At 41.7% G+C, this 16,288-nt stretch overlaps 1 protein-coding gene across 1 annotated transcript in view; it reads left to right on the forward strand.

The window, feature by feature from the left end:
* The window catches only part of LOC133245123 (cytochrome P450 2J2-like), a 29,763-nt gene extending 19,611 nt beyond the window's left edge, over positions 1 to 10,152 (forward strand). The window contains exon 9 of the mRNA XM_061413069.1: positions 1,695 to 10,152. Coding sequence (XP_061269053.1) covers positions 1,695 to 1,873 — 179 coding nt within the window. The 3' untranslated portion in view covers positions 1,874 to 10,152. The remainder of the gene's footprint in view (positions 1 to 1,694) is intronic.
* The last annotated feature ends 6,136 nt before the right edge of the window (positions 10,153 to 16,288 follow it).

Consider the following 16,288-nt stretch of genomic DNA (forward strand, 5'->3'; position numbering starts at 1 on the left):
CTATTATTGCAAACTTGTATTTTCTTCATGTAAGGTTTTCCCCTTTGATCCAACAAAACAGCAAACAACTTGAAAAGCAAGAGGCTGAATCCTCATTTTCAAAAAGAAATAATTGGATCATAGGAGATAAGATTAGAAAGATCTTTTTTCAAAAGCCCTAGGCCAGTTCTCTCATTCCTAGTGAGGCAATTGACCTGGTTAGTGATGGCCAGCTAGTGGAAGCACCAAGGAGAAGGCTATGTTTCCCGTAGTCCAGGATGAAGACTTGAAGTAAAGTAGCCCTACTTTTCATGGTTTATAAATCATGTCTCCTGTCTTACTGGTATCCTTTCCCAGCCACATACTGTGGGTAGGAGAAAGATTACTTCACAAGTTTGACAAGTGAGAATTGTTTATGTCAGTGAGAATAAAGGATTTACTCATAGCCCAGAGCTGGGTACTGATGGGACCAGTACTGTAACACTGGTTCCTGACTCTGTGGGTCCAATTTTGTCACAATATCTGAATTCTTCTAGAAAAATCTTGGGTATTTACAATACAACTGATTTGGTATCGTTTGAACCAATTTTTTCATTGTTCCATTAGTGATGGATAAAGAAATCAGAATGAGAGGAACAGAAATGATTAGACGTGTGCTGGTGGGAAGCACAGAAACAGAATTATATAAAAATGGCATAATTCTGAAGCATATTTTGATTTATTAAACACTTTTGCAGCTACTCTCTGATTTTATTTCCTCAACAAGTGGTTTCAGGCAAAGGACAAAATGGAAGCATGCTACATTGCTGCTTTCCAAGAATATTTCATTACTTGGGGAAACACGAAAAAGCAGCACCCAGAATTAACTACAGAGAGTCATGCCAGTGAGGGTGTACAGCAGAATCTTTTCAAAGACAGATAGGCAATATGTCAAAATGTTAACAAGGGTTTTGTCTGGATTATAGGATTACAGACATCTTTTATATTTTTCACACATTTTCTTCATTTTTCCAGTAAACATGCATTACTTAGGGAGAAAGTAAGTTATGAAAACACCCACAAGAGAGATGGTGGTAGAGCCCTGTGTGGGGTGTTGTAGCCCAAGTCAGGGAGGAAAACATCATGAAGGGGAAGGGGTGAGGGAAGCCTGGAGCAGGTAAACACAGGTGGGATGAGATGGAGTCTTACTTCTGTCCTATGGGCAGTGGGAGTGGGGTCCTATGGCAGTGAGATTCCCAGTTATTAAGGCAGGAAACCTGCCATAGGGAAAAGTGCCTCCTGCTTGAGAAACTTTGACATTCATTTGCTTATACTTTTCATCAGTCTTCTTCTGAAAATTGAAAAAAAAAATGCAAAATTTTGCTTTTTGTCTGCTTTTGTCCTTATCATTTGCTAATGGATTTTTGAAAGACTTTTGACTTGACGACATTTGTAGGTCAACCCAACCCCTCGCTTGTTTCATCCACACCCTGTACCTTCGTCCTGTGCCTCACCAGTCTGATCCTTGAAGGCAATGAAGTGTGTGATTGTGGAATGAACTCGCTGGACTTAGGTTACACCAGGTGGTTGTGATCAAATAAACAGTGCATAAAGGCCCAGGACCAGGCAGGCCCTCACTTTGCTCAGGTTTTACAAGATGTGGTGGAAGATTTCCATCCTTTCAGGACACAGATACCATCTGAGGAGGTAACTCATCTTATATTTTTGTCTTTTAGGGAAGCGGATGTGCCTTGGAGAACAGTTGGCCAGGACTGAGTTGTTTATTTTCTTTACTTCACTTCTGCAAAAATTTACTTTCAGGCCTCCAGAGAATGAGAAGCTGAGCCTGAAGTTCAGAATGAGCATGACCCTCTCCCCACTCAGCCACCGCCTCTGTGCTATTCCTAGGGCGTGATATTGCAGGGAAGGGGAGGAAAGCTGGAAGAATGGGCATGTCCCCTCAAGGCAGGGGCCCTGCTCAGAAATGAGGGAGCTGCATCCAGAGCCTCTAGGACAGGTCACAGGAGCTGGACTCAGACGGAACTGGATCCAAACCTCAGCTTTGTCATCTTCAGTGGAGCCTTAGGAAATCAGTTACTTTGTGAGTGATTTGCCATTTCATCTAGGAGATTTAATCAATCTTGAGCACGCTTTGGAAGGACTGATGCTGAAACTGAAGCTCCAATACTCTGGCCACCTGATGCCAACGACTGATTCATTGGAAAAGACCCTGATGCTGGGAAAGAGTCAGGGCAGGAGGAGAAGAGGGCGGCAGAGGATGAGATGGTTGGATGGCATCACCAATTCAATGGACATGAACTTGGGCAAACTCTGGGAGATGGTGAGGGACAGGTGTAAAGTACGGAGTTAGAGTAGGTGAGGTTCAGAAAAAGAATGAGACTGGCACTCTACAGGAACAGATCACCTTTAATGAGGCGAGAAGGGGCAGCAGTCAGATTAGCGAGCTGCTTCACTTATCTAAGAAAAGAGTAAGTATATATAGGCATGTATGTAGAAAGCCCCCTTAAGGGGGCCTGTTCTTCTCCAAGGTTGCTGGGAGTAGTTATCTCTTAAACAGCTGGGGCAAGGAGTTCTGGAGATGGGCCAGAGGCTGGGCCGGCTTGGAGCTGGGCGTAATCAACCTAATGTCTATTTTTCCGTCTGGTGAGAGAGTTCTTTATTTTGCCTAGAAAGGTGGGGAGGACCTGGAGGGGAGTTTTAATTCCAGGTTACCTTTAGCCATGCAACTTTCCTTCATTCCAGGCTTTAAGGAATATATATAAAAAGAGAAAGAGATGTGGGTGCCGTTAATGTTAGCGCTTCTTCGTGCTGATAAATGAGAATCAGGGGTTTGTAGTTTGGGGGGAAGGAAGTCTAAGTCCCATAGTGTTGATTTTTTATTCTCGCCATCAGGGTTTCAAGCATAAGAACAGTCTTGACTTGGTCTCGAGAGATGGCCCGAATCCGTTCTTGGAGAAACCTTTGAAAGAGATTGAAGAGACAGGGTCTAAATAAAAGGAATAAATGATAAGTACCAATGGTCCCAAGAAAGGGAGTAACCAAAGGAGGGCCTGTTGGAATGGGTTTTGGGGAGTGTAAAGGTTTTTTAACTCTTTTGCGGTGTTCAATTCTGTCTCTAAGTTCTTTGACTTTGCCCTGGAGTATGCCTATTTCACTAACAAAATAGCAGCAGTCTTACCCTAGAAAAAGGCAGGTCCCTCCCTTTTCTGTGGTGAGTAGGTCCAGGGCTCGCCTATTTTGTAGGGCCACAGAAGCCAATGAGTTAATTTGTCTTTGGACTGAAATGAAGGACTCTGCTGCTTGCTCCATATCCTCATTAAGTTCTTGGGACAGTTTGTAGTAAAAATGGCCTGAGGTCGAGATGCCCCCAATGCCAGTGCCTAGGGCTGCTGCTATGTCAGTCTCAATCAGGAGGGGCTATGACAGCTCGTCTTTTTGTGGGAAAGTTCTCCTTGGGGGTAGACTGTTTGTTCTACTTCTTTGAGGAATGTTGGACCTGGGGTCAGGAAGACCATGATGCAAGGTCCAAGGGGATCAAGGGGGAGACGTGAATATGCATAGGTCCCACAGAGAATGAAGATTCCTGGGTTGGTGCAATTATTTGTGCTGTTCCAAAGAACTCAAGTGGAACAGAAGGAGGGAGCGGAGTTTGTAAGACCAGTGTAGTTAGGACGAGAGTAGTTGATACAGGTTAGGTTTGAAGAGGCTGAGAGTAGGACATTGTCAGAGACTGGCCCAATGAGTTGTGTGGTTTTTTGTTGGGAAGAGGAGATATAGTTGTTCTGTGACAGCCAGGTTGAGGATAAGGGAATTGCTATGTGCGGTGAGGGGGACAGTGACATGTATATCCAACACTGGGATGTTTGTTGTGTGTACTGGAAGAATTGGAAAGAAGAGCTGAGAAGGCAGGTAAGGTGTTGGTTATCAGAGGGAGGTTTTAGGAGAGGCTGTAATTGTGAAAGGAGATCTAGGCGTTTATAAGGCTCAGGGGTCACCTGTAACTGGGAAATAAAGTTCTTTATAACTTTTTTTTTTCTTTTTTTCTTTTGATCTAGTATCCCACCCCCGTCTGAGTACCCCAGTGGGTAATGGGATAGAAACATATGTTTTTTTTTTCCATTTGGCTTATGGCAGGTACTCACGAAACTTCCTCTCTTTTGTACTTTAACAGTGGATAGGGTATTGGACTGTCTCCCCCCGAGGTTCATGGTGCATGGTCTTGGAGCCCTATTATAACATAAGGAATGAACATAGGAATAAATGTCTAAGCAGGGGCAGGGACTAGCCAGAAGGCTGGGGAGTGCAGCAAGGATAAGGAACAGAGGAGCCATGATTCTGTTAGTTAGGCAGTGCAGAGGAAATAATACCCTGTAGGCGATACCAACAGAAAGATGAAGGGTAAGTGACCAGTCCTGAAGGGAGATAGTTATTAGGCCTATAGCAAGGACTAAGATTAAGAGTGCAGTTAGAGTTAGAGAGACGGGAAGAGGCCAGTCAGGGCGAGGGGCAGAAGGTCCCAAGTTGGTGGTTGCTTGAATCTGAGGAGGGAACAGTGTTCATTAGGATGTAGAATGATGTAGAGAATGAGAGTAAAGAAATCAGTTTCTTCTGGAGTCAGGTTGTAAAAGGTTCCCTGAAGTCACAGTTGAGATACTAGCATGGTCAGGTCTTCGAAGGAGTTTCCTGTCAGGGCACTGGTCCAGAGGTCTTGTAGTAGTTGGATCAGGAACAGCTGTAGGTTGAAGAGTGTCCAGGTCATTCAGTGTCTTCTTGGATGGTTGACAGAGGCTGTCACCGGGTGATTTTTAAGGAGGTAGGTCCAGTGAGAGAGACCTGAGAGGGGTCAGTTAAGGAGGGCAGCACAGGATCAGAAGTGACCCGTTTTAGGTGAGAGAGGTTTACCCAGGAGGTGACTCCAGTGGGTAATGGGGTAGAAATATAAGGGGCTTTGTTGTTTTTTTGGCAAAGGCAGTTTAATGTCTTAAGAAACTTGTATCATGCACAAAACTCTCTTCTACTTGCTGCTGCTGCTGCTAAGTCGCTTCAGTCGTGTCCGACTCTGTGCGACCCCACAGATGGCAGCCCACCAGGTTCCCCCGTCCCTGGGATTCTCCAGGCAAGAACACTGGAGTGGGTTGCCATTTCCTTCTACTTGCCACAAACCTTTTTTACACTTTCTGTATTCATCACTTTATTTGTCCATTCATAGAACAGCCAATCTATAAGCCGTACTTCCTTTTTCTCTTAATAAAATGTAATTCTATTTCTTATACCTTTTTTAGTGAAAACATGCATCTTACTTTCTTTCAGAAACCATGAACTGTTGTTTAGCTCATTTATAAATTAACCTCAGCAATATTATCCAGAGACAAAGACATACACTGAGACATACATGTATATCCAGGCAGACAGAGATCTCACAGTCTTCTCCTTTAAGATTTAAAAGATCTCTTTGCCCTCTTTTTTTTTTTTTGGCTTGAAGTTGTACTAATCTGTCTAAGGCTGACATCTCAGGCAAAGTGGGTTGTCTGTTTAGATAATGTGATAAGAGTTAACTATAGGCTTTTGCCAAGGCATGTTTCTATTATATCAGGGTTGGAGCTGTTGGGTCAGGAACAGCTGTAGGTTGAAGAGAGTCCAGGTCATTCAGTGTCTTCTTGGACGGTCGACAGAGGCTGTCGCGGGTGACTTTTAAGGAGGTAGGTTCTGTGAGGGAGGCCTGATAGGGGTCAAATAAGGAGGGCAGCGCAGGATGAGAAGTGACCCGTTTTAGGCGAGAGAGGTGTACCCAGGAAGTGACCTTCTCGAGTTTAGCTGCAGTTGGGGTAAGCAGGATGATTTTGAATGGTCCCTGCCACTTTGGGTTTAGGTCACCTGGGGGATTATCTGACAGATAGACCATGTCTCTAATTTGTAAAGGGGGCAAGGGGGCTTGGGGGTCAGGGGCAGGCAGGTAGTGGTTGATGAATTTCCAGAGGGCATTGTGGAGTTCTGCCAGCAGAGGGGAGTGTAGGAAGCTTGGTATGGGAGGAGCTTCAGCAGGGAGTCCAGGAAAGAGCATGGGCCTTCCTTATATCACCTCAAAGGGGCTTAGCCCCAGGGGCTTTTTGGGCAAAGCCCGCACTCTGAGGAGAACAATAGACAAAAGTTTTAGTCCAATCCAGATGTACCTCGAGGGTTAATTTGGTAAGAGTTTCTTTGATTATTCTATTCATCCTTTCTACCTTTCCTGAGGACTGGGGACGATATGGAATCTGAAATTTCCAGGGTATCTGTAAGAATTGGACAAGTTGTTGGGTGACCTTGGATGTAAATTTTGGGCCCTTATCAGACTGTAGGGATGAAGGCAGGCCAAACCTGGGGATAATTTTTGTGAGGAGGATTTGGGCCACAGTGTGGGCTCTTTTGTTTGTAGTGGGAAATGTTTCTACCCATCCCGAAAAAGTGTCCACAAGGACCAGGAGGTATCTGAATTGCCGAACCGGGGACATATGAGTAAAGTCTATCTGCCAGTCTATCTGCCAGCTGGGAGGCTGTCTCGCATTTGATGAGTTGGAAAGGAGGTAGGTTTAAGGTTGGAATTGGGCTTAATACGTTGACATGTTTGACAGGAGCAGGTAAGGTTATCTAAATATTGTTGGTCAGCAATGAATATGGGGAAGTAGTTATGGAGGAACTGTTGGAGTGTCTTGGATGAGGGATGAAAGAGTGAATGTAGATAAGAGAGGATTTTTTTGGTGGTGGGAGGGTCGGATGGAGTCAGAGCTAAGATGACAGGGTGCTGGAGGGAGGGATGAGACAGGGCTATCTCTTTTGTCTTCTGGTCTGCAGCATTGTTGTAGGCTGATATGAGACTTCTCTTTTGATGTCCCCTACAGTGGAGGATGGCAGCTTTGTTTGGTAAGAGTGCTGCTTCTAGAAGTTGTGGATGAGGTCTGAGTTAATAATGGGGGATCCCTTTTGGGGTTTCCAAATACCCTCTCTCCGTATTAGGATGTTTGAGTGAAGTATGTTATAGGCATATTTGGAGTCTGTGTGGATGTTAACCCTTAGATTTTTAGCCAGAGTCAAAGCTCTGGTGAAAGCTATCAGTTCTGCCTGTTGGGAGGTGGTGTGAGGTGGCAGAGGTGAAGCTTCAATTGTCTGGGTCTCCTAATTGTGACAAAGGTCCACCTGGATAATGGCATATCCTGCTGCGAAGGGTGGGGATTTTTGAGAGCTGCCATCAACAAACCAGTTGATGTCTGGAGTGTCTGGGTCTAGGATGGGCTGTTAAATGTTGAAAGGAGTTTTGGATAAGATCTACTGGTCAACCACTTGTAAAAGAATGAAGCTAGAACACTTTCTAATACCATACACAAAAATAAACTCAAAATGGATTAAAGATCTACACATAAGACCAGAAACTATAAAACTCTTTGAGGAGAACATAGGCAAAACACTCTCCGACATACATCACAGCAGGCTCCTCTATGACCCACCTCCCAGAATACTGGAAATAAAAGCAAAAATAAACAAATGGAATCTAATTAAAATTAAAAGCTTCTGCACAACAAAAGAAACTATAAGCAAGGTGAAAGGACAGCCTTCAGAATGGGAGAAAATAATAGCAAATGAAGCAACAGACAAACAACTAATCTCAAAAATATACAAGCAACTCCTCCAGCTCAATTCCAGAAAAATAAACGACCTAATAAAAAAATAGGCCAAAGAACTAAATAGACATTTCTCCAAAGAAGACATACAGATGGCTAACAAACACATGAAAAGATGCTCAACATCACTCATTATCAGAGAAATGCAAATCAAAACCACAATGAGGTACCATTTCATGCCAGTCAGAATGGCTGTGATCCAAAAGTCTACAAGCAATAAATGCTGTAGAGGATGTGAAGAAAAGGGAACCCTCTTACACTGTTGGTGGGAATGCAAACTAGTACAGCCACTATGGAGAACAGTGTGGAGATTCCTTAAAAAACTGGAAATAGAACTGCCATATGACCCAGCAAGCCCCCTGCTGGGCATACACACCAAGGAAACCAGAATTGAAAGAGACATGTGTACCCCAATGTTCATCGCAGCACTGTTTATAATAGCCAGGACATGGAAGCAACCTAGATGCCCGTCAGCAGATGAATGGATAAGAAAGCTGTGGTACATATACACAATGGAGTATTACTCAACCATTAAAAAGAATACATTTGAATCAGTTCTAATGAGATGGATGAAACTGGAACCTATTATACAGAGTGAAGTAAGCCAGAAAGAAAAACACCAATACAGTATACTAATGCATATATATGGAATTTAGAAAGATGGTAACAATAACCCTGTGTACGAGACAGCAAAAGAGACACCCATGTATAGATCAGTCTTATGGACTCTGTGGGAGAGGGAGAGGGTGGGGAGATTTGGGAGAATAGCATTGAAACATGTATAATATCATGTATGAAACGAGTCGCCAGTCCAGGTTCGATGCACGGTACTGGATGCTTGGGGCTGGTGCACTGGGACGACCCAGAGGGAGGGGAGGGGAGGGAGCAGGGAGGAGGGTTCAGGATGGGGGATGCGGGTATACCTGTGGCAGATTCATTTCGATATTTGGCAAAACTAATACAATATTGTAAAGTTTAAAAATAAAATTAAAAAAAAATTAAAAAAAAAAAAGAAAGTGAAGAGGAACTTTCATTTTTTTTAGTTTTTTCGCAACTAAAAAGCCTGTTGATGAAAGTGAAAGAGGAGAGTGAAAAAGTTCGCTTAAAGCTCAACATTCAGAAAACAAAGATCATGGCATCTGGTCCCATCACTTCATGGGAAATAGATGGGGAAACAGTGGAAAAAGTGTCAGACTTTATCTTTCTGGGCTCCAAAATCACTGCAGATGGTGATTGCAGCCATGAAATTAAAAGATGCTTACTCCTTGGAAGGAAAGTTATGACCAACCTAGATAGCATATTGAAAAGCAGAGACATTACTTTGCCAACAAAGGTCCGTCTACTCAAGACTGTGGTTTCTCCAGTGGTCGTGTATGGATGTGAGAATTGGGCTGTGAAGAAAGCTGAGCACCAAAGAATTGATGCTTTTGAACTGCGGTGTTGGAGAAGACTCTTGAGAGTGCCTTGGACTGCAAGGAGACCCAAGCAGCCCATTCTAAAGGAGATCAGCCCTGGGTGTTCTTTGGAAGGAATGATGCTAAAGCTGAAACTCCAGTACTTTGGCCACCTCATGCAAAGAGTTGACTCATTGGAAAAGACTCTGATGCTGGGAGGGATTGGGGGTAGGAGGAAAAGGGGATGACAGAGGATGAGATAGCTGGATGGCATCACCGACTTGATGGACGTGAGTTTGAGTGAACTCCAGAAGTTGGTGGTGGACAGGGAGGCCTGGCGTGCTGTGATTCATGAGGTCGCAAAGAGTTGGACACAACTGAGCGACTGAACTGACTGAATTGAACTGAATACTTTCTCAGACTTAGCCTCCAGTTATTTCTATACCCTTTTTCTATGCCATTTGATCTCTTCCTCACTGGCTTCACAGAGCAATTACTGTCCTTCCTATAGACCACAGGGAATGGAGTTCTTAACCACAGTTATCTGAACAGTTATGCTCTGAAGGAAATATGGCATACACTTCCTTCAATATTCAAAAGTGCACTTGCAGATAAGTAGGATTTTTTAAATCTTAATAAAGTCTAAATTACTTTTTTGTTTCACAGAACATGCATTTGGTATTTATCTAAAATCATTGACAAGTGCTGGATGTATCTCAATATTTTCCTATGTTATCTCCTAGGAGTTTCTGTTTTGATTTTACACATAAGTCTGTGATCCATTTTGAGTCAACTTTTGTGAGAAGTGTAAGGTTTTGTCCAGTTTCATTTTCATAGGCACATCCAGTTGTTCCAGCACCACTTGTTATGAATATTACCCTTTTCCCATGAACTGCATTTGCTCCTTTGTCAAAGGACTATATTTTTCTATTTCTGGGGGTTTTATTCTTTTCAAACCATCTATGTGTCTATTCTTCCACCAGTACTACATGCCCTGATATATGCAGCTTTATAGTAAGTCTTGAAGTCAGGTGGTGTCAGTCCCCCAATGTTCTTCTCCTTCAATTTTGTGTTTACTATTCTGGGTTTTTGTCTTTCTAAATAAACTTTAGAATCAGATTGTCGATTTTGTTTTACAAATTTACAGAAAAAAACAAGTGAAAAGTAGAAAGTTCCCATATACCCTTTCACTAGTTCCCATACATTCTTCTCCTATTCTTAATATTTTGCATTGAATAGTAATTTTTTAATTTCAAACTCCAATTATTCATTGCTGATACTTAAGAAAGAAATTAACTTTTCTGTGTTAATCCTTTTTTTAACTAATACTTTTATAGTATAATCCAATATTCTGTCTTACAACCTTGCTATCATTGCTCACTATTTCCAGGAGACATTTTGTTAATTTTTCATAATTCTCTACATAGACATTTTGTTTCTTTCTTTGTAATCTAAATATAGCTTTTGTTTCCTTGTCTTTGTCATAGTGTATTAGCTAGGACTACAGGTACAATGTTGAATAAGGTGGTGAAAGAGGCCATTGTATCTTTTTGCTGATCTTATGGAGAAAATACCTGGCTACTCAGATTTGACTATGATCTTGGTGGTGGTACTTTAGTCGCTAAGCTGTGTCTTGTGACTCCATGGACTGTAGCCCACCAGGATCCTCTGTCCATGGGATTTCCAGGCAGGAATACTGGAGTGGCTTGCCATTTCCTTCTCCAGGTGATGTGCCCGACACAGGAATCTAACCATGAGTTTTTTGTAGATATTCTTTTCTAAGTTGAGTAAGTTTCCCTCTATTCTCCATTTGCTAAGAGGTTTTATCATGAATGTTGGAGAAGGCAATGGCACCCCACTCCAGTCCTCTTGCCTGGAAAATCCCATGGACGGAGGAGCCTGGTAGGCTGCAGTCCATGGAGTCGCTAAGAGTTGGACACGACTGAGTGACTTCCCTTTCACTTTTCACTTTCATGCATTGGAGAAGACCCCCGTCTCTGGGGTCACACAGAGTCGGACACGACTGAAGCGACTTAGCAGCAGTTTATCATAAATGTATGTTGGAATCTGTCAAATACTTTTTCTGCATCTGTTGACTTGCTGCATCTATTGACCCCATGAATAGTATGAAAAGGCAAAAAGATAGGATACTGAAAGATGAACTCCCCAGGTTGGTAAGTGCCCAATATGCTACTGGGGATCAGTGGAGAAATAGCTCCAGAAAAAATAAAGGGATGGAGCCAAAGCAAAAACAACACCCAGTTGTGAATGGGACTGGTGATAGAAGCAAGGTTCGATGCTGTAAAGAGCAATATTGCACAGGAACCTGGAATGTTAGGTCCATGAATCAAGGCAAATTGGAAGTGGTCAAACAGGAGACGGCAAGAGTGAACGTCGACACTCTAGGAATCAGTGAGCTAAGATGGACTGGAATGGGTGAATTTAACTCAGATGACCATTATATCTACTACTGTGGGCAGGAATCCGTTAGAACAAATGGAGTAGCCATCATAGTCAACAAAAGAGTCCGAAATGCAGTACTTGGATGCAATCTCAAAAAGGACAGAATGATCTCTGTTCGTTTCTGAGGCAAACCATTCAATATCACGATATTCCAAGTCTATGCCCTGACCAGTAACACTGAAGAAGCTGAAGTTGAACAGTTCTGTGAAGACCGGAGAACATTATGGCACCCCACGCCAGTCCTCTTGCCTGGAAAATCCCATGGAAGGAGGAACCTGGTAGGCTGCAGTCCATGGGGTTGTGAAGAGTTGGACACAACTGAGCGACTTCCCTTTCACTTTTCACGTTCATGCATTGGAGAAAGAAATGGCAACCCACTCCATTGTTCTTGCCTGGAGAATCCCAGGGATGGGGGAGCTTGGTGGGCTGCCATCTATGGGGTCACATAGAGTCAGACACAACTGAAGTGACTTAGTATAGTATAGTATAGTATCGTATGAAGACCGACAAGACCTTCTAGAACTAACACCCCAAAAAGATGTCCTTTTCATTATAGGGGACTGGAATGCAAAAGTAGAAAGTCAAGAAACACCTGGAATAACAGGCAAATTTGGCCTTGGAGTACAGAATGAAGCAGGGCAAAGGCTAATAGAGTTCTGCCAAGAGAACGCACTGGTCATAGCAAACACACTCTTCCAACAACACAAGAAAAGACTCTACACATGGACATCACCAGATGGTCAATATCAAAATCAGATTGATTATATTCTTTGCAGCCAAAGATGGAGAAGCTCTGTACAGTCAGCAAAAACAAGACCAGGAGCTGACTGGCTCAGATCATGAACTCCTTATTGCCAAATTCAGACTTAAATTGAAGAAAATGGACAAAACCACTAGACCATTCAGGCATGACCTAAATCAAATCCCTTATGACTATACAGTGAAAGTGAGAAATAGATTTAAGGGACTAGATCTGATAGAGTGCCTGATGAGCTATGGATGGAGGTTCATGACATTGTATAGGAGACAGGAATCAAGACTGTGCCCAAGAAAAAGAAATGCAAAAAAGCAAAATGGCTGTCTGAGGTGGCCTTACAAACAGCTGTGAAAATAAGAGAAGTGAAAAGCAGAGGAGAAAAGGAAAGATATACCCATTTGAATGCAGAGTTCCAAAGAATGGCAAGGAGAAATAAAAAAGGCTTCCTCAGCGATCAATGAAAAGAAATAGAGGAAAACAACAGAATAGGAAAGACTAGAGATCTCTTCAAGAAAACTAGAGATACCAAGGGAATATTTCATGCAAAGATGGGCTCAATAAAGGACAGAAATGGTATGGACCTAACAGAAGCAGAAGATATTAAGAAGAGATGGCAAGAATACACAGAAGAAGTGTACAAAAAGGATCTTCGCGACCCAGATAATCACGATGGTATGATCACTCACCTAGAGCCAGACATTCTGGAATGTGAAGTCAAGTGGGCCTTAGAAAGCATCACTATGAACAAAGCTAGTGGTGATGAAATTCCAGTTGAGCTATTTCAAATCCTGAAAGATGATGCTGTGAAAGTGCTGCACTCAACATTCCAACAAATTTGGAAAACTCAGCAGTGGCCATAGGACTGGAAAAGGTCAGTTTTCATTCCAATCCCAAAGAAAGGCAATGCCAAAGAATGCTCAAACTACAATACAATTGCACTCATCTCACACGCTAGTTAAGTAATGCTCAAAATTCTCCAAGCCAGGCTTCAGCAATACATGAACTGTGAAATTCTAGATGTTCAAGCTGGATTTAGAAAAGGCAGAGGAACCAGAGATCAAATTCCCAACGTCTGCTGGATCATCGAAAAAGCAAGAGAGTTCCAGAAAAACATCTATTTCTGCTTTATTGACTATGCCAAAGCCTTTGACTGCGTGGATCACAATAAACTGTGGAAAATTCTGAAAGAAACGGGAATACCAGACCACCTGACCTGCCTCTTGAGAAACCTATATGCAGGTCAGGAAGCAACAGTTAGAACTGGACATGGAACAACAGATTGGTTCCAAATAGGAAAAGGAGTACGTCAAGGCTGTATATTGTCACCCTGCTTATTTAACTTCTATGCAGAGTACATCATGAGAAACACTGGGCTGGAAGAAGCACAAGTTGGAATTATGATTGCCAGGAGAAATATCAATAACCTCAGATATGCAGATGACACCACCCTTATGGCAGAAAGTGAAGAAGAACTGAAGAGCCTCTTGGTGAAAGTGAAAGAGGAGAGTGAAAAAGTTGGCTTAAAGCTCAGCATTCAGAAAATGAAGATCATGGCATCTGGTCCCATCACTTCATGGGAAATAGATGGGGAAAAAGGGGAAACAGTGGCTGACTTTATTTTTCGGGGCTCCAAAATCACTGCAGATGGTGATTGCGGCCATGAAATTAAAAGACGCTTACTTCTTGGAAGGAATTTATGACCAACCTAGGCAGCATATTAAAAAGCAGAGACATTACTTTGCCAACAAAGGCCCATCTAGTCAAGGCTATGGTTTTTCCAATGGTCATATATGGATGTGAGAGTTGGACTATAAAGAATGCTGAACACCAAAGAGTTGATGCTTTTGAACTGTGGTGTTGGAGAAGACTTTTGAGAGTCCTTCCTACTGCAAGGAGATCCAACCAGTCCATCCTAAAGGAGACCAGTCCTGGATGTTCATTGGAGGGACTGATGTTGAAGCTGAAACTCCAATACTTTGGCCACCTGATGCAGAAAGCTGACTCATTTGAAAAGACCCTGATGCTAGGAAAGATTGAGGGTAGGAGGAGAAGGGGACGACAGAGGATGAAATTGTTGGATGGCTCACGGACACAATGGACATGGGTTTGGGTGGCCTCCGGGAGTTGGTGACAGACTGGGAGGCCTGGAGTGCTGCAATTCATGGGGTCGCAAAAAGTTGGACACGACTGAGCAACTGAACTGAACTGAACTGATTGACTTGCTCTTCAGCCAACTAAGTAGCGTTCAATGCTTTGTGACCCTGATGGACTTCAGGCTTTCCTGTCCTTCACTATAACCCAGAGTTGGCTCAGATTCATGCCCAGTGAGTCAGCTCTTTGCATCAGGTAGCCAAATTATTGGAGGTTCAGTTTCAGCATCAGTCCTTCCAATTATTATTCAGGGTTGATTTCCTTTAGGATTGACTGCTTAATCTCCTTGCTGTCTAATGGATGCTCAAACAGCACAGGTCAAAAGCATCAGTTCTTTGGCACTTAGCCTTCTTTTTGGTCCAATTCTAACATCTATATGTGACTACTGGAAAAACTATAGCTTTGACAATATGGACCTCCATCGGCAAAGTGATCTCTCTGCTTTTAAATATGCTGTCTAAGTTTGTCATAGCTTTTCTTCCAAGGAGTAAGCATCTTTTAAGTTCATGACTATTAGTCAATGATTTTTCAGTAATTTTGGACCCCCAAAAAATAAAATCTGTCACTGTTCCCAGCTTTTCTCCAAATATCTTCCATGAAGTGATGGGACTGGATGTCATGTTCTTAATTTTTTGAATGTTGAGTTTCAAGCCAGCTTTTTCCCTCTCCACTTTCACATTCATTAAGATGCTGTTTAGTTCCTCTTCACTTTCTGCCATTAGAGTGGTATCATCTAATGATAGAATCTATTGATGGAATCACATATTTTTCTTTAGCCTGTTGATGTGATGAAGTTACATTGATTGAATTTCAAATATGGAATCCACTTTGCATACCTAGCAGAAAATCCTTCTTGATCATGGTGTATACCACCTTGTATACATCTCTGAATTTGATTTACTAACACTTGACAAAATTTTTGCACCAATGTTCATGAGAGTGATTCTTCCTTCTCCTCAGATCTTTGTTTGGTTTTTTAATTAGTGTAACATTGGTCTCAAGGACTAAATTAATATTTTCTATGCATTGATTTTGTGGAAAAGATTGTAGTAACTTATTATGATTTACTTCTTAAAGTTCAGTAGAATACATCTTTGAAAGCGTCTGGATCTGTACTTTCACCTTTGAAAGTTTATTAATGAATTACGTTTTCTTTAATAGATATAGGCTTATTGAGATCTCTGTTTCTTCTTATGTGAGTTTTTGTAGACTGTCTCTCAATGAATTGGCCCATTTCATGTAGGTTATCAAATGTGTGGGCATAGAGTTATTCATGATATTCCTTTCTTATAATATCCATTAGATGAGTAGTGATGGTGTTTATTCATTTATCATAGTAATTTACATCCTTTCTCTCTTTTCTCAGTTAACTTGGCTAGACATTTGCCAATTTTTAAGAAATTAAAAAAAAAAACTTTTGCTTTTGTTCATTTTTCTATTGTTCGCCTATCTTCATTTTGATTAATTACTGCTCTAATTTTTATTATTTATCTTCTCATGCTTTCTTTGGATTTAATTTTCTCTTCTTTTTCTAGAATCATGAGATAGAAGATTAGATTGTTAAGTCTTTTATTCTTTCCTGCTATATACCTTCAATGGTATAAAATTTCCTCAAAACACTGATTTTACTGAATCCACACATTTTGATAGGTTATATTTTCATTTGTTCAAGATTTTTTATTTTTGGAGATTTCTTCTTTGAGTCATGTTCATTTATGTGTGTTGTTCAATATCCAAGTAGTTTGCAGTTTTCTACCTACTATTCTTTTATTGATATCTAGTTAACTTTGTTTTATTATGAAAGCATAATTTGTGTGACTTATATATTGATATTTAATAAATATATTTTATATTAGAATGTGGCCTATTTGGTGAATGTCCTACATGAG

Source organism: Bos javanicus, chromosome 3 (assembly GCF_032452875.1).
Source record: "Bos javanicus breed banteng chromosome 3, ARS-OSU_banteng_1.0, whole genome shotgun sequence".
Classification (NCBI taxonomy): Eukaryota; Metazoa; Chordata; class Mammalia; order Artiodactyla; family Bovidae; genus Bos; species Bos javanicus.